The 24,522-nt window shown below is 33.9% G+C and overlaps 1 protein-coding gene across 21 annotated transcripts in view; it reads right to left on the reverse strand.

The window, feature by feature from the left end:
• LOC125666012 (leucine-rich repeat-containing protein 15-like) overlaps positions 1–24,522 on the reverse strand; it is a 304,143-nt gene that overhangs the window by 95,460 nt on the left and 184,161 nt on the right. For 8 of the 21 annotated variants that reach the window (XM_056151268.1, XM_056151265.1, XM_056151263.1 and 5 more), the window contains 4 exons: positions 9,432–9,616; positions 4,426–4,467; positions 2,499–2,540; positions 71–1,729 (listed from right to left, as the gene is read on the reverse strand). The exons of 7 other annotated variants lie outside the window; for them this stretch is intronic. In XM_056151268.1, coding sequence (XP_056007243.1) covers positions 1,617–1,729; positions 2,499–2,540; positions 4,426–4,467; positions 9,432–9,616 — 382 coding nt within the window. In that variant the 3' untranslated portion in view covers positions 71–1,616. The remainder of the gene's footprint in view (positions 1–70; positions 1,730–2,498; positions 2,541–4,425; positions 4,468–9,431; positions 9,617–24,522) is intronic. 6 more of the 21 variants (XM_056151267.1, XM_056151262.1, XM_056151259.1 and 3 more) reach the window with 1 other exon arrangement.

Consider the following 24,522-nt stretch of genomic DNA (forward strand, 5'->3'; position numbering starts at 1 on the left):
CGGCCAAACAATTAGCATGAAAATCGCCAGACAATCGCCAGACATTATTGAATCAAATGAGACACTGCACCTGCAATCCAGATCACCACATCGGCAATAGAACTTGCCAAATGCCAACCTCAAAGGAGACCGCCGAAATCCTGGTAACAAAAATCAGCTGTCAGCATCTGCCCATGATCTCCAAAAATCCCGACCACATGCATACCCTGTCCTTGTCAAAGCAACAGAGAGACACGGCCGCTTTTCTGATCTCCTGAAATGTTCAAATAGGGTGATAGAAAGAATGAATGAAACATTAAATACTTACCAGATTCCATGTTTGTGATTTTTGTCGTTATTATAATCAGCTCAATAAACACGAAGATAGTGTCATTCATTTTTCGATCCCCATTCTCCCCGGACACACAAAATACGCGTATACCGAATAAACATGTAACTTGTACATACAAAGTAAATATATACTATGTAAATACCAAGCAAATGTATGCATCATACTTAACGAGTACATTTATAGCTTGAAGACACTAATAAAACGTAAAACTTGTAAATACCAAATACAGGTTGATGTTGTACATTCCGGGTAAACATATAACTCGAATATAGCGACGCACCTTCTGTTGTTTTGTTCTATATTAGTTTATTATATAGGAAAACAAAAATCTGTACTCACCAGCGTTGACTATTGAATATAAATACCTACCAGTGTTGAATACATCGACAGGGATGCATGCCTCTTACGTTGTCTAGGTAACAGTGCATCGATGGATCTTCCGTGGATTTATTTGAACATTGTTTGTGACGATTCTCATTTATCCCTTTTTATTTTCAATATAATGCGGTTTTTTTATATCTTTAAATACACGAATTATAAATGCACCCATTTGCTTTGCTTTTGGATAATATGTTACAATATGGACATTTATTTGAAATATATAAAGATATCACCTTTCTTTTTTCACTGCATGTCGATATCTTACCTATTAAGCAATCCGTAATGTATAAGGTATACGATTTTGCACCCCTTCTCAAAAACAAAACTTTGCAATTGATCAGTGTTAAGTAAAGATTCAGTTGATTCGAATTATCAACTGAGAATGATTTACTACTTCTTGGAAATAAATTATGATTGTTTTCACGTCATTCAATCACTCTGTTGATAATACCTTAATGACCGACTCAACAAATAAGACAAAGGTGGTTATATAAACATTTGTCAAAGTTGTGTTGACTGTTCTAGAATTTCTAATTGTATACCCCACGTGCCAAGTCATACTCGATATCGTCTTAAATTAGATTCCTCTCCCGGCATCTGTGGAACAATTTTTAACGATATGAAATTACATATGCATGCATTCGTAGGGCAGTTCATGATATTTTTCAACAAATAGATGAAGAAACGAACTTACTTCCGATGGCATGGAACATTTAGAAATTGGACACAAATACGATCTCTATACATGGAGTTTACCTGGTGGATTGGAATTCCTCATGCAAAAATTAAATTTCAAATAGATGTTTTCAATAATCTCAGCGTCAATATATATTATGGCATTGGTTATTGATGGATGTAAATATCAAATGTATATGACGTATACTGCATATTGCTACTTGATTAATCAGTAACAGTGTATCATACAATGTCCACATGTTTTGGTACATGTTGAATACTTGCCAACTCCTGCAATTTCTGTGACGGCAGTGTCTGCCTCAGTGGAAGCTGATCTGAAATCTAAATAGACACAAACTATTGATATACGAAGAGCCACATATATTTCTTTGGACAGAAATTAGAAAACATTCCTAAAGATATTTCAGAGTGAAGGGGACATCCGGGAGTTTAATACTTAGTATTTGACAAACGAGATAACACAGACTGATAAGGCAAGACATGCATTTTCTTAGCCACCCCTAGATCACCTGTTCACTGGTTTCGTCTGTATGAAAATTGAAAATAACCGATAGTGAACAATCCCATCAATCCAACAAATTAAGATAAGGGCAAACACAGGCCCCTGGATACACCAGAGGTGGGGTTGGGAACGTAGATGTAAGCATTCCCTGTTAATAGATTTACAATTTTAAATCATATTGATATTTCACCAACCGTTTGTGAAATGCTACAGAATTTGTCCCATGAAAGACGACCACGAAAGTGAAGGTGCTTTAATAATTGTGGCAAAAATTACCATGATATTGGAGAGTAACTCTGTATATCTTGGCGAAAAAACAGTCTCTACAAACACTTTTGGGTTCCCCCTCCCGACAGTTTTCACATGCACGATCATTCGGTAGTGTGAATAAATACCGTATCTAGTAGACGTCTGCGCTATGTTGCGTTGATACTTAGTGTAGGTTTGTAGTTACAGTATCATCAAATTATTGTAAAAAAAAAATTGTAATAAACTGACCATACACATCTTGTATTCTGTGTGGACAAATTTCAGACGCATAATGGATGACAATTGATTAAAATTAAATTAGTTTAAATAAATACGTACCAAGAACTGTTGTGTCTATGGCGGTAGTGACAGTGGTGGAATCTGAAGAGGTAGAGCTTTAATTAATCTTTTGTACGTAAATGTAAATATATATACTGACTGTTGCATATTCATTTTGTTGTCGTAACAAAACATATATCATAGTGTTCGAATAATCAAGTTGTACACATTATTAATGATGTCATTGGTATAAGTGGTTGTTTTTTGCGTGTGTATCTGTGACGCCACTACGAAAGTTTGTTTTATGTCATTGGATGACGTGGCGGGTGGAACATGTAATCATCTGCAGCGCTGTCGTTGTGTCATGGAGGACAAACATGGGGACACTTCGTAATCTTCTCGTCCGTGCAAGTGCCTAGCAAAATTATGTGGAATAGTGTGTCAGTAATTCGTGTGATTAACGTGTGTACGTAATGTGATGAGAATACCCGCACTGGACTGATTCACGGATACGCTGACGCAAACAAGCAGTAGAAGATACAGATCTGCGTTTTGTCCTTATGTGTTATGTTTATATTCTTGTAACTAATTTTGTATAATTAGCATTTTTGTAAAAATGTTCAGCTGAATTTTCTTAGTGCGTCAATTAATCTAGTAGATGTGTGTGATCAGCGTGTGTCTACAAAATAGACTATTATACGTTGTTTTCTTCTTCTTTAGAAGCCAGAAATCTATATAGCACTACTGTACAGTTGTTTCTACAATGGTAGTGTGGACCAACAGACATCTGTAGATTAACTGTAGCTTTAGTGCTTGCGATTTTATCAACCGTTTAGTTAGTGTTGAGAAAGGGATAAGTTGTCCAGGAAATTTGAATAACTGATCATGTCTTTGGTCAATGTAATAACACGGTACAAGTATAACAAATGTCCACACGGAGAAGCGGAAACCCTGTATTGGGATAGCGTTTGAAATATATGCTATACATTTTGATAATCTCATTTGCATCGAAACACGTCAGTTTACGCATACAGTCCGAATTCGCAGCTATGTTGAAGCTTGTCGGAGGTTTGAAATGCGTTCAAAACACAAATTGCATTACAAGACCGGTTTTGATATCAACTTGGAATTTATATACTTAAGGTAAGGTTTGCGACATTTTTACATATTGCGAACAAAGGCATGTTAATTATCAGTCTGTTCAGCAGGAACTTATTTTTTAAACTTTTATTTTTAAAACAACTACCCGCGTCGTTTTTTGACAAGATGGGTTTATTTTTGTAAGGTTTTACATTTTCGGGATTTTGGCAAAGAAACGATCTCTGCAACACTATTGGGTTTCACGCTACCGACAATAATCAAATGCACGATCATCCGGTAGTGAATTAAGTAACGTATCTGCTAGACTTCTGTGTGAATTAAGTACCGTATCTACTAGACTTCTGTGTGAAGTAAGTACCGTATCTACTAGACTACTGTGTGAATCAAGTACCGTATCTACTAGACTTCTGGGTGAAGTAAGTACCGTATCTACTAGACTTCTGTGTGAATTAAGTACCGTATCTACTAGACTTCTGTGTGAATTAAGTACCGTATCTACTAGACTTCTGTGTGAATTAAGTACCGTATCTACTAGACTTCTCTGTGAATTAAGTACCGTATCTACTAGACTTAAATGTGAATTAAGTACCGTATCTACTAGACTGCTGTGTGAATTAAGTACCGTATCTACTAGACTTCTGTTTCAATTAAGTACCGTATCTATTAGCCTTCTGTGTGAATTAAGTACCGTATCTACTAGACCTCTGTGTTATGTTGCTTTTATACTTAGTGTAGGTTTGTAGTTGCAGTATCATCTAATTATTGTAAAACAAAGTGTCATAAATTTACCATATACATCGTATATTGTATGTGGCTAAATTGCAGACGCATAATGGATGAAAGTTGATTAAAAGTAAGTTAGTTTAAATAAGTGTAAAATACTTACCAAGAACCGTTGTGTCTATGCCGGTAGTGACAGTGGTGGAATCTGAAGAGGTAGAACTTTAATTAATCTTTTGTATATACATGTAAATATTGCATATTCATTTTGTTTTCGTAACAAAACAGATATCAGAGTGATAGGATAATATAGTTATACACATGTTCCTAATGGTGCCATTGGTATAAGTGGTTTTTATGTGTGTGTGTATCTGTAGTAGCACTGGGGAAGTTTGTTGTATAACATTGGATGACGTGGCGGGTGGAACATGTAATCATCTGCAGCGCTGTCCTTGTGTCATGGAGGAGAAACATGGGGACACTTCGTAATCCGTTCGTCCGTGCAAGTGTCTAGCAAAATTATGTGGAATAGTGTGTCAGTAATTTGTGTGATTAACGTGTGTGTAATGTAATGAGAATACCCGCACTGGACTGATTCAAGGATACGCTGACCCAAACAAACTGTAGAACATATCGATCTCTGTTTTGTCCTTGTGTATTATGTTTATATTTTTGTAACTAATTTTGAATAATTAGCATTTTTGTAAAATTTTCAGCTCGTTTTTGTAAGTGCGTCAATTAATCTAGCTTTCAGTAGATGTGTGTAATCGATGCGTGCTGCAAAATAGACTACTATATGTTGTAGTTTTTGCAGAAGCCAGAAACCTAAATCACACTACTGTACAGTTGTTTCTACAATGGTAGTATGGACTAACAAACACGTGTAGGTTAACTGTAGCGTTAGTGCTTGCGATTTTATCAACCGTGTAGTTAGTGTTGATAAAGGAATAAGTTGTCCAAAAAATTTGAATAGCTGATCATGTCCTTGGTCAATGTAATAACACAGTGCAAGCATAACAAATTTTCACACGGAGAAAATTAAACCCTGTATCGGGATAGCTTTCGAAATGTATGTTATACTTTTTGATAATCTCATTTGCATCGAAACACGTCAGTTTACGGTTATAGGCCGAATCCACAGCTATGTTGAGGCTTGTCGGAAGTTTGAAATGCTTTCAAAACATACAATGCATTTTAAGGCCGGTTTTGATTTCAACTTGTAATTCATATACTTAAATACAGACAATTTGCATCGAGGATTCTCTCGCCTATATATTAAGATATTTCTTATGATGGCACATGACTTCGTTGATCACGTGACGGCCATTTATAAGTGTTTGAAATGTTCACATAAATCGTTTCAGCTCAACTGAGTAGTCAATTATTTATAACTCTTTGTTTTATAACTAAACTCACCGAATTCTTGTATACCCGAATTGTGATTGGGAAAAGTGGTAGTATTACTTCGGTACAAAATACACGTATTTCATGAGGAGTTCACATGACCGAAACACTTTCCGAAACTTACCGACACATTCCTGTATTCAAACAAAGCCATCACACAATTAACCCAAGCACACTTCACTTAGAGAACAAACTCCTAATGATTTCCGTGAAAAGATCTCAAATCAATCCTCATCAATTGTCTGTGCTAGACTCTTTTATAAACACATCTTAAACTCTACCCTTAACCACTGGTATAAAACAGGGTACATTTCAAAAGTGTATTTTTTGAAAACATTTTGAAGAAGCTGAATTTCAATCAAGGGTAATTAAGCAAACTATTCTAAAATATTTGGGCATATAATATTTTGCAATACAATTCAAGCACGTGAATTTTCCAATAACGTTCTGACATATAAACAGGCAGTTTGAAATAAGGTCTAAAGTTTACATCTATCCTCGCCGCTTACGGCCATTGAGCAATGAGGATTTTTAGCGTACTACACCTACTGTGAAACAGGAAATTCGTTTTTAAGGTGACGAATGTGGTATACAGGATTTTTTTCAATCTATTGTTCAGTTTCTCATGTGTAGATGTTATTGGATGCCAATTTATCACTTCATCACAAAAATCACCCGTTTCAATAATAAAATTCCCAGGTCTTGGTCAACAGATTCTAGTATGTATGTAACTTTGAAAACCAAGTGTCATTATGACACTTTGCAATGTATGTAGGGGTTGTATTAAATAGAACATTGCATTTTGAATATCGGAGCTGATCTTCGATTGATATATTTGATAATATTTCAAAAACCTTTATATAGTATCATATCGACGTTGAATGTTCTAGTTTGTACCTTGTTCATCCACGTATGTCAAGCACGACAAAATACTTGGTAGAAAATATAGTGACTTTTAAGACATTGGTAAGCTAATAGCGACACTAAAGAAGAATTCCACCATATTTCCTCCCGATCCCCTGTCATATAAACCCCATATTTATTTGCCACATCTGACTGAATTAGCATCGAGCAGTGCACATCTTCGATAGTAATGTATCGGGTATGTGAAATACACGGAGTGCTTTAGTAAAATGGTATGTGTATGCTGAACAGGAGAATAAAGATATTGAAAATAAGTAGTACAAATAGAAAACTTAATCATTTTAGGTGATAGTATGGATAATGTATTGGTGTTTTACACGTTTGCACCAGACCGCAGACGTTTGTAGTAAGCATGTCGAAATATGTAACAAATGTGTGTACACTCCTATAAGTTTATCAGGATAGTTTGATAGGACGAAATACTTAGAAAACATGAATTAACATTAAATAGAGATACTTAAGAACTACGATCCGCATTGCCATGTACAATAAGGAGATATATCAACAACATGTAAGTATTAATCTTCGACTACTAAGGACACGAGATGTGAAAATATATGATATTTATTTTGTTGATTTAAATATTTCACAATGTACAAATGAAAACTGCAATAAAGACGTTGTCACACCGTTACACAGACGGAGACACACAGCTTGTGCCGATCAGCTGTATTCAATCAGAGGAAAACATCATAGTAGAAAATATTTTCTGAACCAATGAAGCTTATTGACTACTGACTCTCACTGTGGTTTATAGCAATCACATGTAGATGTGTCAATAGTGCTCTAATGTCTAAGTTATTTGATACCAATAATCATCATTGCGTACATCCTGAGGTCTACACAGAAAATACATAAGCGAGATTAAATAGGATGCTTTAGGGAAAAGTCAGCTTACGCTTGCACAAGAATATATTTTCACCACAGCTGATCGGAACATGGGTCAGACTCTTCCATCAAGCCTAGAAATGTTAACGGCAGGGTTGAAAAAAATCCAATCGATGTCCCTATTGCACTGGACCTTGACGGTGTGACCTTTATTTGTAGATACGACGTAACAGGGTACATGTAGCAAGTGATGGCAGACATGGAGAGAGAACTCAGATTACGCATACACATGTACATGTTTATTGAAATCAGATAATGTATGTCTTATAAAGAAGAATATTGATAGAAACAACGTTCTAGGTGTATTCTGTAAAGTTTCTTTCGTAATAAAAACAATTAATGTTATAGAGTGAACGCCAAATATAATGAACACTGATTAGTATCATAACTTCCAAAAAGAATGCAAAATAGGAAGTTGGGCAAACACGGGCCCCTGGATATACCCACGTACCAGCACCACTTTACACGGAGCTTTTGTAATGAAAAGCGATATTGAAATTTGTGAGCATCGCTATTTTGTTGCCAAATCTAAATCAGTGGATTGGGTGCGTTTAAGAAACTCAAACGTTAACCTATTAACTGGACCACATTATATCCTCTGTTGAATTTGAACATTGATGTTCAAATGAAATACAAGGATGGCTCTAAGCTTCTCAGTTTAAAGATCAAAGTTACAAATATAAGATACGTGGGGCCTATGGGTCATTCCAGCCCTAACAGTGAGATTTGATGAACTATTGGATTTAGATTATAAAAAAAACACTTTTCAACATATTTGTATTTGAGCATAACATATCAGGTCTCCATTAGGAATTCCTGTAGGCCACTTTATAAAGGACAACAATCGTGTTTGACATATCAGCAAGCGAATATGTCGGTGTCAGCGGCGGTGGGCCTTTTCGGAATTGAGCGTTTTGAGATTCAGTGTAAATATAGTGTGTATTGTTTACGGAACTTTGATTGTGAAATCGCTGGATTCAGTAGGTTGGTTGAGTATTTGTTTTTTGTTCTGTCGAAAATTCAGAAATGCCTTGTCAACTGCTGCTCCACTATTTATCCATGTTGTCCGTCTTCTCGTATATAAATTATGTACATTTATATATTTCAATGCCTGCACTAACTAGGTCAACTTCTTGAAACGAATGAATAAAAAAAATCAGTTATATTCAGACATCACCAGCTTTGGTGAAGTGTCACACAGTTAGACCTATGGCTAGCGCGTACGGCCGTTTCAAGATTTATATAAAAAAAAATTGCCAACACTCTCTGCTACACCGGACCTCTGTAATTTAGGTCATATCTGAAAGACCCGTGTTCTCACTTCGAAGTTATACGCCTTTGGCGAAGGAGCAATCACAACTGATATATTGATACAGACATGGCACGAGTGAGTCTCGAACTCACAACCTCCCAGTTATGATGCAAACGCTCTACCATGGAGCTTACCGTGACGCCGAGCTCAAAATTTGTATTGATCGATTATTTGGAATTCCAAATTTCATTTTTCTGCATTTTGTAAATTCTAAACCTTTTTGAAAAATAAATCCTTTATACTACTATTATTGTATCAATTTAAAAGGGAATTATAGTAATACTTTTTTTTTTATATCGGCGTACTCATATCTACAGATTGAAGAAAACGAGAAAGGTGATGCGTACGTTTGCTACAATGAAAAAGATCGTTATATCCATACACATATAATTTAAGCAGTTTAAGTCCTTATATATCCTGCAATATATGATAAATGCACTATGTAGCTATTGGAGACGCATTTCGCGAGTTTTGTTGCTTCCTTCTGGTCACTAATGGTGTACGCAGATGTATTTTGTTCTGATACAGATGTTTTATAATACATCAGTTAAAAGATTATTTAGATTACATGGATACATATACCAGATAGCATGCCTGTCGTTGAGACCAGACCAGTGTCTGTAACCCTAAAGGTATTTTTTTACCTGAATCACAAACTACTTCTTGAAGTGAAATGTATTTCAGCAACGTTTCGTTTAAATTAAGAGGGTTTTGACAGGAAGGTTCCGTACTCCACGAGTAGGGCTTTAACTGCAATCGCCTTGTTTTCATAAAGCGGATAAAGGAGACTACTTGGCAATCACAATGTAGAGGGTTTCCGCCTACTTCACTGAAAAAAAAAACAATCAAAGTCATAAATTGATAAACGAGAGAGTTGTATAAAGGAAGGTGAAGATAAGAAACAGTAACCAATCTCAACTCTTATATGTATTACAAATTAGAGAGTTGGGTAAACGCGGACCACTGCATATACCAGAGCTGCGATCAGGGGCCTAGGAGGAATAAGTATTCCCTGTCAACCGGTCACACCCACCATGCACCCTATATCATGATCAGGTAAACGGAGTTATCGGTAGTCAAAATTAATGTGCCAATAATTTGAGCCAAGTAAATGTTGTATTGACGAACTAGATCGTTGTAACGACCATAATATATGCAAAATGCTGACTTTAAACGAGACTGAATAAAAAACCCTGCAGCTTTGACTTGTTTGTCAGTAGCCTCGATTTAAAAACTGACAATCCACAGAACAAGGTTGTGCGAATGGAATCAGTTGAATGGAATCAGTTGAGATATATAGAAACCATATATGGGAAGTTGAATTCATAATAGAATATTGAAACACTACTACATCGGTGGTCTTTGGGAACATTGTCAGTGTTGTTCTATCGCCTGGGAGTTGTCTCCTCGCATAAGCTTCTCCACTGTTGTTTGGAAGTATTTTTATTGTATGTCAATTCAAGATCCAAGGAATATGTGTTACATAGGGTATGCTATGACATAAGAATGAAGTAGAATTGCATTCACGTGTAGAAGGTTTCGTGTTTGTCCTACGCTTCATTTCGTATTCTTTATAGGAATGATAAGATTAACCACTGTTCGTTAACTTCATGTTTGCAATCATCGTGAATAATCTGGGAAAATGCTGTTATTGAGTCATGAGTCTGTATTAGGTATAATGTCGAAGTAGACCTGCAGATCATGTTTCTTTTTCGATCAAGAAAAAAATATCCAGCTAAATATCATTTGAATTGTGAGAGATAATCTTTAATTCAAATGTTTTCTAAAGCATCTCTTCTAGATGCCTTGATAAAATTAATAGTATGAGAGATCAGTCGGAATCCTTTCTTCAGGCGAATGGAATATTTGATGTGCAGCTCTTTTTTTTTTTTTTTATCCCTTTTAGGAGTCACGGGATTGATCACTGTTGGTAATCTATACCTCCCATTCATACATAATATGGCAACACACTATCTAATGAGGGTGTATGATTCTAATCTCCATACGGATAATATCATGGATTTTCAACAGATAAAGATCTTGATATTTTAAGTGAAATTATTCCTACATACCTAGTGTTAAATATACTTAAGTGTGTTAGGGATAATTGTGATCAACATTACACGGAAATATGAAGAAAACGAACTGTGATCAATGAAAACATAGAGAAAACGAGCAGAGAGTTATAGTGTCTATGCCGGTAGTGAGAGAGATGGAGTTACCTCCCTTGGATGAATTATAGCATTCAAATGCTTGATGCGTTAAGAGTTAATGATGACATTGAAGTCTTGTATCATTAGGTCGAATGTTTTTTTTACCTGTATCATGCCAATTATGAAGCTGTTATTTATATACTGATTTAACTAGGGTTACTCCATTGATCGGATCACTATAGTGGAATTATAGCGACTGTGACCTTTTAACAGGAGATGTTTGTTTCTTTTAGGCACCTGATCCCACATTTGAATGTTCTGTAATTGCATTTCTTTCATGAACATATCGGAGGAAATTATTTCACATGAAGGCATAAGCTGCTAGTCAAAGGTGATACTTTGAACACCACGTTCAGATACATTAAGGGTGATTCATTTACTATCAACATTAATCATCAAGTCGATATGTACATTACATATACTGCAGAAACTTCTCAATAAAATATTCAGCAATTTTAAGATTTAAAAGGAAATCATATGATAAAATATATTTGGTATTCCGTAGCTTATTTTTGTTGCATACTCATTGAAGTATCTAATGAAATAACAGAACAGTTTAAGTGAACATGTCATTTAACATCATGAAGAAACAAAATACGTAATGGCGACATCAAACATGACTTTTGAAGCCCCTGTAACATCATCTTGTTTGTCAGTAGCTTGTCTCGATAAAAATGAATGATCATATGCAGCACAAGGTATTGCAGATCGAATCGGTTGAGGCATATATGCATCACATGCGAGTGATAATGGAATGATACTGCATAAATATGGTAAGTTGAGGATGGAGAATCTAAAATCACACCATTTTTCACAATGTTCCATTATCAGTTTGTCGCTAACATCTACATATATGTTCAAGAAAATAGGCAGATATGATGAAAACATGAGACAACCCGTTGTATCTTTTATTTCAAGTCCAATGGGATATATCAAATCAGCACATGCATGATAATGAACATTTTTTAAAAGATAAAACGTTGTTCATAGATCTAAATGTTGAGTGAAGGCCACTACAAAGAAATATTTCCTATCAGTATGTACGTTTTTTAATAAGCTCAGCCTCGTAAACATACCAAGTAATGCATAAGTGCAATTTGTGCCCATGGGAATTCCAACAGATTATTGGAAAACTCGACCCCTAAACACCACCATGACATTGCCAAGGCGAAACTCAAGCTGGTTATTAGTAACAACTTCATAGTTGTTTTATCAGAAATCAGAATGATGTTTCACACAGTGATTTTTCAATGACTTTTCAAAAGATATGAACATTTCCGTCTTCCATTTCTACTTGATAAACAACTGTCTATACCTATCGTGAGAACTATGCACGTAGCGTGTAGAAAAATCACACGTTTTCATTCTGTAGATTTTGGAACAGTTTGATTATTTCAAATTTACCAAAAGTTCTTCAGAATAGTTTAAAATCCATGTTTGGTTTACGCTACTTCTGGAATAGTTCATGATATAATACATTTGAAGTGTATCCAATGACAGGTTGCGATTTTTAGAACTCTAAAGGGCTGCGATGACAAAAACGTTTCTACCTCTTCATCATGGGAACAATTACATTCAAACAACAAGCATGACGTCATATTATTCTATTGAGAAGAAAAATGACCAAACAATTGGTATGGAACACTTTGTAAAACACCCACCCTATGACAATCTGTATTTTCAAATATAATCATTATAAAGATGATATAATTTACGAAATGCTGACTTTTAAATGAGACTATTAAAACCCCTGCGACATCAACTGATATATTTCAAGCACGTCCCGATTAAAAATTCATCATTTTCACAACACGCTCTTGCGCAATGAATCAGTTGAGATACATAAACACCGTGTTCAGGTGATGATATAGGTGCTACCGTAAAGATGGCGATGGAAACGTTGAAGTTAATTAGCCTTTTGATTATACTTTCAGTAACACATTAAAAAATGAAATATCCACATATAAAAGAAATGGGGAATATTCTGTGCCGCCTAGTATTGATAATTGAATGTGTTCTAATGAAGCGACATATGAATGACATCGAATATTGTCTATAGATAGAAAAAATACACAGATCTGTGTAAATATATAGTTTAAGGGTACATGTATATTAAAGCATTTTTCTAATGGAGAGTTTTTTAAAAAAAATAAACGTATAGTAGTCACACATGAAATTGAAAAGAATAAACGTAGTGAATTTTGGTGAGCAATAATATAAGTTATGGCTAAAACATGTATGTGTGGAACGAATGAACAGCAAAAGTTAAACGTATTGATACAATTATACATGGCATACATATGGAAATAGCTGATACACATTCTCACAAATTCATGCATCAAACAGTTTTAAGGTATACAGAGTAAGTGATTGAAATGCAGGTGTGATTTGCAATGTATCTATCGTGCATGTGGAATGTACAATGCACGATTAGTTAAGAACAATGAAATATAATCTCAATGACCTGCAGTACATTACTTATATAAACATAATTCATGAAATTATCCATAGCTATAGTCATTTCATCATTTTGAAAAAGAGAAACATGCATTAAAATATCAAGAGATTGCTTTTTTATGTCATTTACAGTCTCAAATTTCATAATCATGATTACTCTTAGTATATACAAATTATCAAGTTGCATTGGAAATAACTGCTACCTATATCCCGAAGTATGGGATCTCTAAATTCGCCAACATATCAAATGTGCTATTTTGTACCGTTGTAATCTTATCGTGTGTGAGATCTCTGAATCGTAAAGATGTCCTGATTAACCTTTATTGATCATCGCTATAATGATAAAATATCATATTTTCTAAATTGATTCAATGCACGAGAGCATAGTGTTTGAACTAACAATGACTTTAACCAGGGCATTTAGATACATCAATGATGATTTATCTATTATCCAACAATAATCCTTTTCATTAATATGTCGATTAGATATAACGTGCTCCAGTTATCTCCAAATAAAGAAGCTCATGTTCTTCACCCTCTGTTTCATATTCAGGTGTTTTATTTCCGGTATTATACAGAGATGATGATAGCAAACTACCATATGACCCCAATTATAAATTATTATTTCAGATTATCCACTATCACCATATGTTCAACAATATTCCATTAAAACCTGGATATCGTATCCACCTGATCCGATGTTGCACCGCGTGCTCAATTTGGTCTGAATCAAAACAAGTTTTCAAAGTATCATTTCAAACGAAAGGGATGTATATGTGACAGCACCTTGTATGCGAATTTGTTTTGAAATGTGACTCAATATTGAAATGGCACTACCGATCCTATATTTACGCATTTTATATCAAAGTATGAAAGTATTTTATGTACTCACTTTTAGATCATTTTTGTACTAGTTTCTTCAATGTATTTTGTGCTTTTAGGAAAGATGGTATATCACCTAGTCTAAAAATAAATGGTGATTTTGACAAAATGCATATTCCTAGTCTCTACGTGATATGCACATTTTTTCTTTTTAGAAATTTGCTTGTAGTAGTTTCCAATTCACATGCAACTGTACTTGCTATTTATTTTCTTCAATGAAGTTTGTTCTTTAGGGAAAGTTTCCTATCACCTAATCTGAGAAATAGTACTCATTTTCATAAAATACATGTCGCCACGCTCTACTTGATAAACGTACGTTCCTTCGAAAGTTGTTTCCAGTAATTTGTAATTCAGATTTAACTCTATTGTTGAAAGCATTAACAAAAAAACCCAAAAAACAACAACACACAATTCAGAAGCTGATTATCAAATACAAAACAGGAAACGCATCAAATTCGGTTAAACTTGTTATTCCACGAAGATGTATCCCATTTATCCGTATTTGTAAAACCTAAGGTGACTGAAGGGGTTTTAAAAAAAACTTTCCTATTTTAAACAGTTATAAAACTATGTAAAATCGATTCTCTATTCCTTTTTCAAATCTCCCAATGTCTCCAGGAAAAGAATTGTATCTACGTTGCTAGATATACAGACCGCAAAACATACAACTACACCTATGGAACGGTGAACAAACGTTGGAGGGTTTAGGAACAGACGGTTTTGTTTTTAAAACGAAAGCAGAACCCTGTGAACAGAGCAATGTTTAGTGAGAACGGAGCGGTTCTTTTCGAGAACGGAACGCGTTGCAACAGGATGGGAACGGACGGCATTGTGTGACTTCAAAAGCTGCATCTCACACACTGTCGGTACTTTTTATTCAATATTCATAGACAGTGAGGAAACGGGGGGGGGGTGCCAAATAAATCTTTATCTCATTTAAGTTATAAATATCTAAAAATAGCAGTAACGTGGATGAACGTATACTAATACATGCAGTAGTATGTGCCTTGGATTCCACATGACGATATTTACAAGCATCAACTATCATAAATAAAAAGCGGCATCTTTAATTTAAAAAACAAAAATCGCGTTAGGTCATATTGAATACGACTTCAATAACATTGTCACCCTTCAGTAAACGTGTTATTATTGTTTTCAATTACTTAGTGAAGATGTATTTTTGAAAGTGGAATTCAGTTTGTACATACATTACATACATTTCTAGTAAACTTTAAATCAATGATTGGTAATTATATAAATGTACATTGCAATGAATAAAGTGCACACAACCGTTTAATTTTTTTTTATCACTTACATACTGTATTTAGATACTTTTAAAATAGTACAATTTAACTACAAATAAAGATTTATAATCAAAATCTGAACATCGTTAATAACAATTATTGTTATCATAAAAATGATTTGTTTTCTGTTTGAATTCGATAAGGTAATGTCCGCATTGTTTCAACGGACAGGGTGACTTATCATGATGATTGATTGCACACGTGATTGTACCCATTCGGTACAAATACATGAAAGGACTTCAAAGACACCTGTCAAAATTTAGAAAGGGGTATCAAGGAAGCCAATTTCACCCGAGACGGAGACCTATAGGGTGGGCTCCTTGTCATGTCCCCCTTAAACTAGTAAATGCACACTGTTATGTTTGCAACTCCTAGTGTTTCGATCATTTCATGCCTATTTTAAAATTTGAAGACGACAAAAGCCACTTAAATATTAACACGTAAGCGATTATTTCCATTTTAATTTCACAACACTTTCACTTAAACATACCAAAGTCATAGTAGTCTAGAACAAATACTACTTAAATAGATCTTATAATTCAACAGTTTGCTTCAAAATCCCCAAATTGATCAATTCAAAACAAAACACTGTACGAGTTGCTTTTCATGAACAGTACCATTATACTTATTTCTCTATTTCTGTTTCAAAATGAAAAATCCATTTTTACATAGTCTGCTGATTACAATTCAAATCGTTGGTAAAAGTTGATTTACCATTAATCCCAAAATAAAATTATTTTCTAATGTGTGGTGTTCAATTCGTAATTTATCTGTAAACTTTTATGTGTTTGAACTACGAAAAGTCCAGCCTTGTGCAAATTTCAAAATATTGAGTAAAGTGAAGAGGAACTAGTTTAGTCTTCTTTTATTTCGACGAAGCGTTATGTTAACCTGCAATGGCTGACTGACGCGGAAAGTCTGAATGACCATTCAGGAACAAATGGTTGGAGCGAACGGACGGTTTTAGATATAAAAATTAAAAAGGTATTATTTGGCCTAAAAACAGAGCACTTTGGTCTTGGAACGGAACGCTGAATGGTATAATCGGAGCAGTTGTGGGAGGGGAACGGTTACTTTTTAGCTGACCTGCTTTGATTTTCTGATGAAGCTGAGTTTATTCATAAACTTCTGAGAAGAAAAAAAAATCCTGTTAATTTTAACTTGACATTTAGAAAAGTGGACGATGTTTTGTCTATTAACAATAATCATTTTCATTTATACGGCGATCCAATATATTCCTGTGAACTCAAGATAAAAAACACCACGAAGTCCACCACATCTACTTTTGATTAGGAACATTATATCAAATGGATATTAACGGCAAAATAACAACTCTATTTTATGACAAAGAATATAAAAATAGGTCAGCCAACAAAGGGGCACAATCTATGCTAATGGGAATTCCAACAGACTGTCGTGAGATCTGATCACGAAGACCTTGTCATAGAGGAACTCGAGCATTTTTTTGTTTAAATTTTAACTTTGAAGTCATTGTGTATTGAATCAAAATGGCGTTTAGCGAAATGCTTTTTTAAGGACTGAACACTAGACACTATATTGAAGAAGCAACTGTTTATGATGTCAAAATGTCCAGTCTTTCATTTATCGTGAGGAATGGTTGTATAACGTGTTGAAATATATACGTTTCGATGTTGTTGATCTGGGAAACGTTTTGTGATTTAAAATTTCCTAAAAGTTTTAAAAGTTGTTTAAGAATCGACGAATTATTTTCTGGCATATGTTGTGACAACGTATGAAGGCAAAAATAACTCTCATAAATCCTACAAGGAGTATGCTTGAAGTTTCTCCTTCAAAGGTGTCATGTTTTCGTGAGGATCAAAGAAATGCGCTTGATAGAACATTTACTGGGTCCAACAATGTATATGTGTTTGTAAGGGTTTCGTCAAGTTTAGAATTCCAGTATACATATGGTAATTCGTATACATCTATCCCATTGACTGGGATACTAAATGTGTCTAAAACAAAAGCATGGTATTGAAGAATTTCATCTGTTGAAAGAGTAGTTAGAGTATAAGTACGATTATCAAATGGAGAATTAACGTCTCATCTAAACTAAAGTATCACATATCATAACGTAGTCCGGGATCATTAACGCATACGATAGTATATACACTATAATGATTCATGACATGGTCAATGATTGAATTTCAAGTGATTGATGTTGTGGTGTATGAGGATCTGAAAGACATTTTGAATCATTGACATGATGACGTAAACGAATCGAGAACATTATTAAATCCAAACAAGTTTTGATTAATTCGTATCATTGAAAACATTTACTTGTCATACAAATGATCGGTATCGATATCGATCTACTTAGAATGTCTGTAGATTTGTCGATGCATCACAAATTCCAGTCGGTAATGTTGCTATTTTATTGTTATTTAGAATCGTAAAAAATCCATTTTAGCCTTGCTTAATCAACACTTCAATGATGAAATACTTTATTTAGTTAACAGATTCAATATGAATATCTATTTTTAGCCATAATAATTTCCGTTCATGTTGATTAGAAATTATCCAGTCAACTTGAAATAAGAACACCATAGACCTTTCTACATTTGTTTAACATTCGGATCTTTTTCTTACAGAATACAGATAATTTTACATCATTCTCATTCGTTTTCTAATATATTCTTTTCTTGCAATTACTCTCATTGTCATGGTGTATATGTTATACGAATAATTGATGTCTCTATAGAAACACGTATAATCTAGATAGCCGATATACCATCACTGACATATACGACAATACATGCACTATAAAGATTCGTGAAATAAATATTGATTCATACGTGTAGGAGGATCTGAATCAGAATCTTTAGCACATTAATATCCTTTTTTTCATAATCACCCTCATTTACATTAACAGGATTCATCTGTTATACAGATAGCTTGTGTCTATTTAGATATACTTAAAATGTCTCTAGCTTCGTCAATGCATCCACGATTCTGTTCGATAACCTTGTTATTCCATGGAAACCCAGACCTCTGAATCGTAAAAACATCCTTATCAACTTTCTTTTATGAACGCTACAATGCTTAAACAAACTATTTTGTAAAGTGATTCAATATACAAAAACGTGGTATTTGCACTACACATGGCCTTAAATACGAGGCACCACTTGGGTCTTGATCTTTTTGTAAACCGAATTATGTCAGCAAAGAATAAATTTATTGATACCAAAATATGCTATATATACTCATTTTATGCAAACATATTTTCTAATGACAAAAGAAAATTTTGTTATATGAAATTATTTTTCATTTGCCAATAAAAAAAATGATTTTTGTCTTAACAGAATTCAATTTTGTCAATTGGGTATGCAAACATCAACTTATTATGTAATACAAAATAGACTTTTGTTATTTAATTTGCTAATTATACATCAAAAGTCAGTTTAATGGTTCAACATTGAATGTGTTCACACTATTTAGACGTCAAATGAAGCTTTGTACTCAAAATCCATTTTTGTATATACAAAATTGAGTCTTGTTTGACAAAAAATAAACTATCACAAGTGTAATACTTGCGTGAATATTCAACAAATATTTATTTACTACCATAGTATCCAAGTCTGATTAATCTTTACTAAAGAAAGGGCTAACTGAAAGAGTCTCTACCAATCGTTGATTGCCTTTCAAGTAAATGTAACAAAAATGAATTGTTATAAGAAAATGACATTTGTCTAAAGAGAGTATGTTTGTCATTTCTCCACTGAAGGAATGTCAATACATAATTTCCTGTTTAATGTCAGCATTTTGCAACTTATATGGTCGTTATAATGATCTAGTTTGCAATACAACCTATCAATGGATGACATGCTCTCTGACGTCTTTCATACCAATTGTTAGGCCGTTATTGGTACGCTTATTCTATTTTTTTAATTTAAAACCTGATCGAGAAATGGGTCTCATAGAGGGTGTGACCGGTCGACAGGGAATGATTACGCCTCCTAGACAACGGATCTCACTTCTGGTGTATCGAGTGGTCCGTATTTCCCCAACTATTCAACTTGTATTCCTGATAAAAGTTATAAGATTGATCACTGTTTCTGATCTGTACCTATGATAATTGAATGTATCATTTGTAAAAATATAGTTTTCTAATTTTCGTTATAACAGAATTTTCTTATATTTTTATTATTATTTTCAACATTCTGTAAATAGTTCATGGTGTATCTTCATAATATATACATGTAATATAAAATTACAGAAGTGTTTATTTCTTTTAGAGAGAGAAAGAAGGAGAAAAAGGGAAAGAGAAAGAGCTATGAAAATGTCTGGTTCCATCTGTTCCAAAGGGCATCACAATCTTCAGTATCAGAATTTTTATAAGAATTGAATTTTTGTGTTTCATAGAATAACTTAAAAATGATGTTGCAAAACGCACACTCAAACTTTTCTTTGTACAGTTTGCTGTATAAATATAATACTTTAACCAAAGGATGAGAATATTTTGTATACCTTTGTTTTTCTCAAGGATGCTTACTATAAATCACAGAATTCAATGTCGTCTAACGAAATTCAATCTCGTCTCACAAACCTAACTATTGTCAGAATTTGCCTCAGTTGTCTTTGCAGGTTAGTTTATATAATCCATATTAATGTAGTTTGTTAACTACAGCCCATTAAGGTCAAATATAATTAATTTGTGTCCACCCAATATTAGATTTCGAGTTCGAAATCATAAAAGTCTCATATCCCCACAATATCAAACACGAGAATTCGATTCCTTTAACCACGATTTATCTTTGTTCTAACAATAATTCCCAATCATTTGTTGATTAGATATTTTCCAATGAACTCGAATTAAGAACACCACATAACCCTCCACATTTGTTTTATGCTTATATAGTTTCCATTACAGAACGGTTTCCATTAATGGTAAACGAACAGTTTAACTTTTTGGCATATCAGATTTTAGGTTCTCTATCCCCAGCTTCCTATATATGTGTCTCCCAACTGATTCAATGTTAAACTGCAAATTCTGCTTTTGATTATTTTGTTGTTGTAATTTTGCACAGACGAAAACACGTTTCCAAACTAAATCCTTACATGAAAAGAATATACGGTCGGCAATGTTTCATATGTAGAAATTTCTTCAAAATATATCCCAATATCAACTTACATTCACCGAATTTATCTCAAACTATGAAATGATTGCTATTTTTGATAGTATTTTAATCAGAGCCTTTTGTGCTTTTAGGAAATGTGATCTATCAACTAATCTCAGAATAGATAGTTATTTGGGCAAAATGAATGTCTCAAAGTTTTAGTTCATCAACACGTAGTCGGCTTTGAAAGATGACTATAGTAGTTTATGATTCAAACTCGGTACTTACAATTTAATCACCAAAATAACATCAGAAACGAACAATATAAAACATATAAATCAGGAAACACATCAGTTTGACCTATACATGTAATTCTTCAAAGGTGTATATCACAATTCCGCATTTCTAAAACTTAATATTACTGAGACGAGGTATAAGAGTTATGAGATTGACCACTGTTCGTTATCTTTGCTTTTTCATTCATAGCATTGTTGTTTTACAGCTTTGCTGATCTTCGGATCTTCGGCAAGAAGTGAATTTTATTTGCCTTTCTAAATATGAAATCTAATGAGTGTTTTTCCTATCTTCAGTAACCTTTATTTCAAGCGGTAATATTAGGAGCGTTTGGATCATATATATGATAGTTCCAAAGCTCCGTGTTTACCCTCTATAAACTTTATGTTTGATGAAAATAAAATTGATCTTTGTTCATTATCTTCACTTGTCAATTGATCACCGTTAGGAATCTTCACTTTTTGATTTTAAATAATGAATCACACAGCATGATTTATTGTGATATCAGAAATACTATCATTGACACAAACAAAATCACACACACTATTATGATATATAAGATGATCGACGGTTGCAATTCAAAGGAATCATCAACAGGGGATGCTTACTCCTCCTAGGCACATGATCCCACCTCTGGTGTGTCCAGGGCTCCGTGTTTGTCTGATCCCACCTCTGGTTTGTCCAGGGGTCCGTTTTTGCCCAACTATATATTTTGTATTGCTTATAGGAGTTATGAGATTTATCACCGTTCGTTATCTTCACCTTGTATTAATAAGAATATCATGATCAGAAATAGGTTTTGTATTATTCCCATGGTAAGATACAACTATTAATAACGTTTTCAAATGTGTTCACTTTTCCTATAATTACTCTCATTAACATGATTCATTTAGTATACACACATATTGTAAACATTTAGATAGCATCACAGGACTACACTTGATAACATTTGTATTTAACTCAGAATCGTAAAAAAAATCTGATTAGTCTTAATCGGTCAACGGTAAATGCTGAAACACATTATTCTGGAAACGGATTCGTTGGGCGAGGAAATGGTACGTGCACTGAATACGGTTTTAAACACTAAAATTAGATCAATCAATTACTATTTATTTATTTTCTAATAATGATATAACCATATGTCGATTCGAAATGATCCAGTCAACCCGAAATAAGACAGCCACATAATTTTCCTTTTTTTTACATTTAGGTTTCTTTCGTTGAAGAACGGAGATGATAAGTGTATACGAAAACATTTTTTGTTTTCGTTTGGAAAATGGGATAATTCCAGTTTTTCCACTGTGAGCTTCATTCAGTAATGTATATGTGACAATCTTTCAATATCATCTGCTTATCATATTCATGTCTCCCAACAAATTCAATACACAGACTCATATTCTGCTTTTGATTAAATTGGTAAGTAATTTCTCACTGACACAAAAACAAGTTTCCAAACTATAATTCTAAATCAAAATAGATGTACGGTTTGTAATACTTTTTATGCAAATCGTTAAAATACGTGACCCAAAGTCAAATAATAAACTACTGACCTATGTGTATCTCAAAGTATAATAGAAGTGTTTACTCAATATTAAAAGATTTTGATGATATTTTCATCAATGTATTTTGTGGTTATAGGAAATGTGACTTATCACCTATTCTTACAATTAACAGGTATGTTGACAAGATACATTTTGCCTGTACCCATAGGTAGATACATAATCTAAATGCGTATCAAGATACGCAGGGTCAGTTCTGTATTCGTTTTTCAGGTTTTACCAATGCTGTTAAGAATATTGTTTTATCTACGTTGATAAATGTAAATCTGCATCTTTTTACTCGAAAATTAATGTTTCAAACGCTGGATTTGATCTGTGGTATTTCTAGAGGTCTCTGGATACCCTTCTTTAAAGTTTGTAATTCATGGTTTTTTTTTTTAAAATTGATTACAGTTGATTATGTTCACTTATTCATTGATCACAGTTTGACATCTTGACCTCATCATCTAAACTAAGCAATTTCACACTATAACTTATCGGGATGTCAGATATTGTACTTTTTTATCAGTGACGTATATGACAATACTTACACTTTAATTATCGATGAGGTATGTAACAACGAGTACTTCATTAGTCTATGTAAATATAATATAGATCATGTTTATTGACAGGGGATGTGAAAAATAGAAAATGCTTAGACATAGGGAATGGGTATTGTGACATTGAATTGCAAGTGCTAAAAATCATCAATACGGTAAGTACATCTAGTGATAGAATTGATATGTATTTCAGAACACATAATGTTTTTCCAGAAGCCAACATAACATAATGATGATCATGTCCTAAACCGTCAGCTGTGAACTCATGCTACGGAGGGAACTTCGTGAGTCGTACCAGATATATTACGCAAAAATGAATAGTTTGAAGTCTGCAGTGTTTGGGGGAACTATAAAGATCATGAGTGATCTAGAGGAGGATTGACCAAAATTGTCTAAATTCATTTCTGGGATTTAAAAATGCACACAAAATAAAATTTCTAAGCACGAAAATTCGAAATGATTCAGTCAACCCAAATAATCGATTTTGCCAAATTATGCTAATTTGCAATAGGGATTTTGAACTAAGACTTCATAGAGTTATGCATGATACCAACAAAATCTTTGTAAGGATCGCTCAAGGCAAGGGGAGGGGTGTGTAAGCTGCATCAGAGTGCACCTCAGGAAGTAACCCCTGTTATCAACAGGGTGCAGCAATAAAGAGGAAAGAATAAAGGGACACGATATTTTTTAATATGTGGACCTACAATTCACAAAATGTTCTTTTAATTAGAGAATTGCTGTATTAAGCGTACAGTGACCCGGGTTCTCCGTTTTAATGCTTACTCCTCTTAAGCATTTGTTCCCAAATCTGGTATATCCAGGGATCCCTGTTTCCCCAACTCTTAATTTTATTTTCCTTATAGGATGTATTCAACAAATTTAATGACAAACGGGATAATTTCAGGTTTTCCGTCGTCAGCTGCTTATATCTATGTAGCAATAATCCTCCCTGAACCTTGTCATGGTATATAAATGTTCCAAATGATTCAATAGACAAACACATTTTGCTGATGATCAATTTGATTAGTAATTTTGCACAAACCCATAACAAGTTACTAAATCAAAATATGCAGGGATGACAAACTGCACATTCCGATACAACTATAATGCAATATTGAAAAGGAACTAACAAATTATTTTTACCGACTTAATCTTAAAATGTAAAACTTATACGGTACCAATTTTGATGCACCAGACGCACATTTCGACAATTGTTGTCTCTTCAGTGATGATCAACCGAAATGTTTGAAGTCCGAAATAACTGTGAAGTTTTAGAGCTAAATCTAGCCAAAACCAGTGTGCCAAAAAGAGTGGAGCCAAATTCGTCCAAGGATAAGAGCTATGCATGAGGGAGATAATCCTTAATTTTGAAATGCATTTCTAAATTTTTAACAGCAATTATATATACA

This window comes from Ostrea edulis, chromosome 10 (assembly GCF_947568905.1).
Source record: "Ostrea edulis chromosome 10, xbOstEdul1.1, whole genome shotgun sequence".
Taxonomy (NCBI): domain Eukaryota; kingdom Metazoa; phylum Mollusca; class Bivalvia; order Ostreida; family Ostreidae; genus Ostrea; species Ostrea edulis.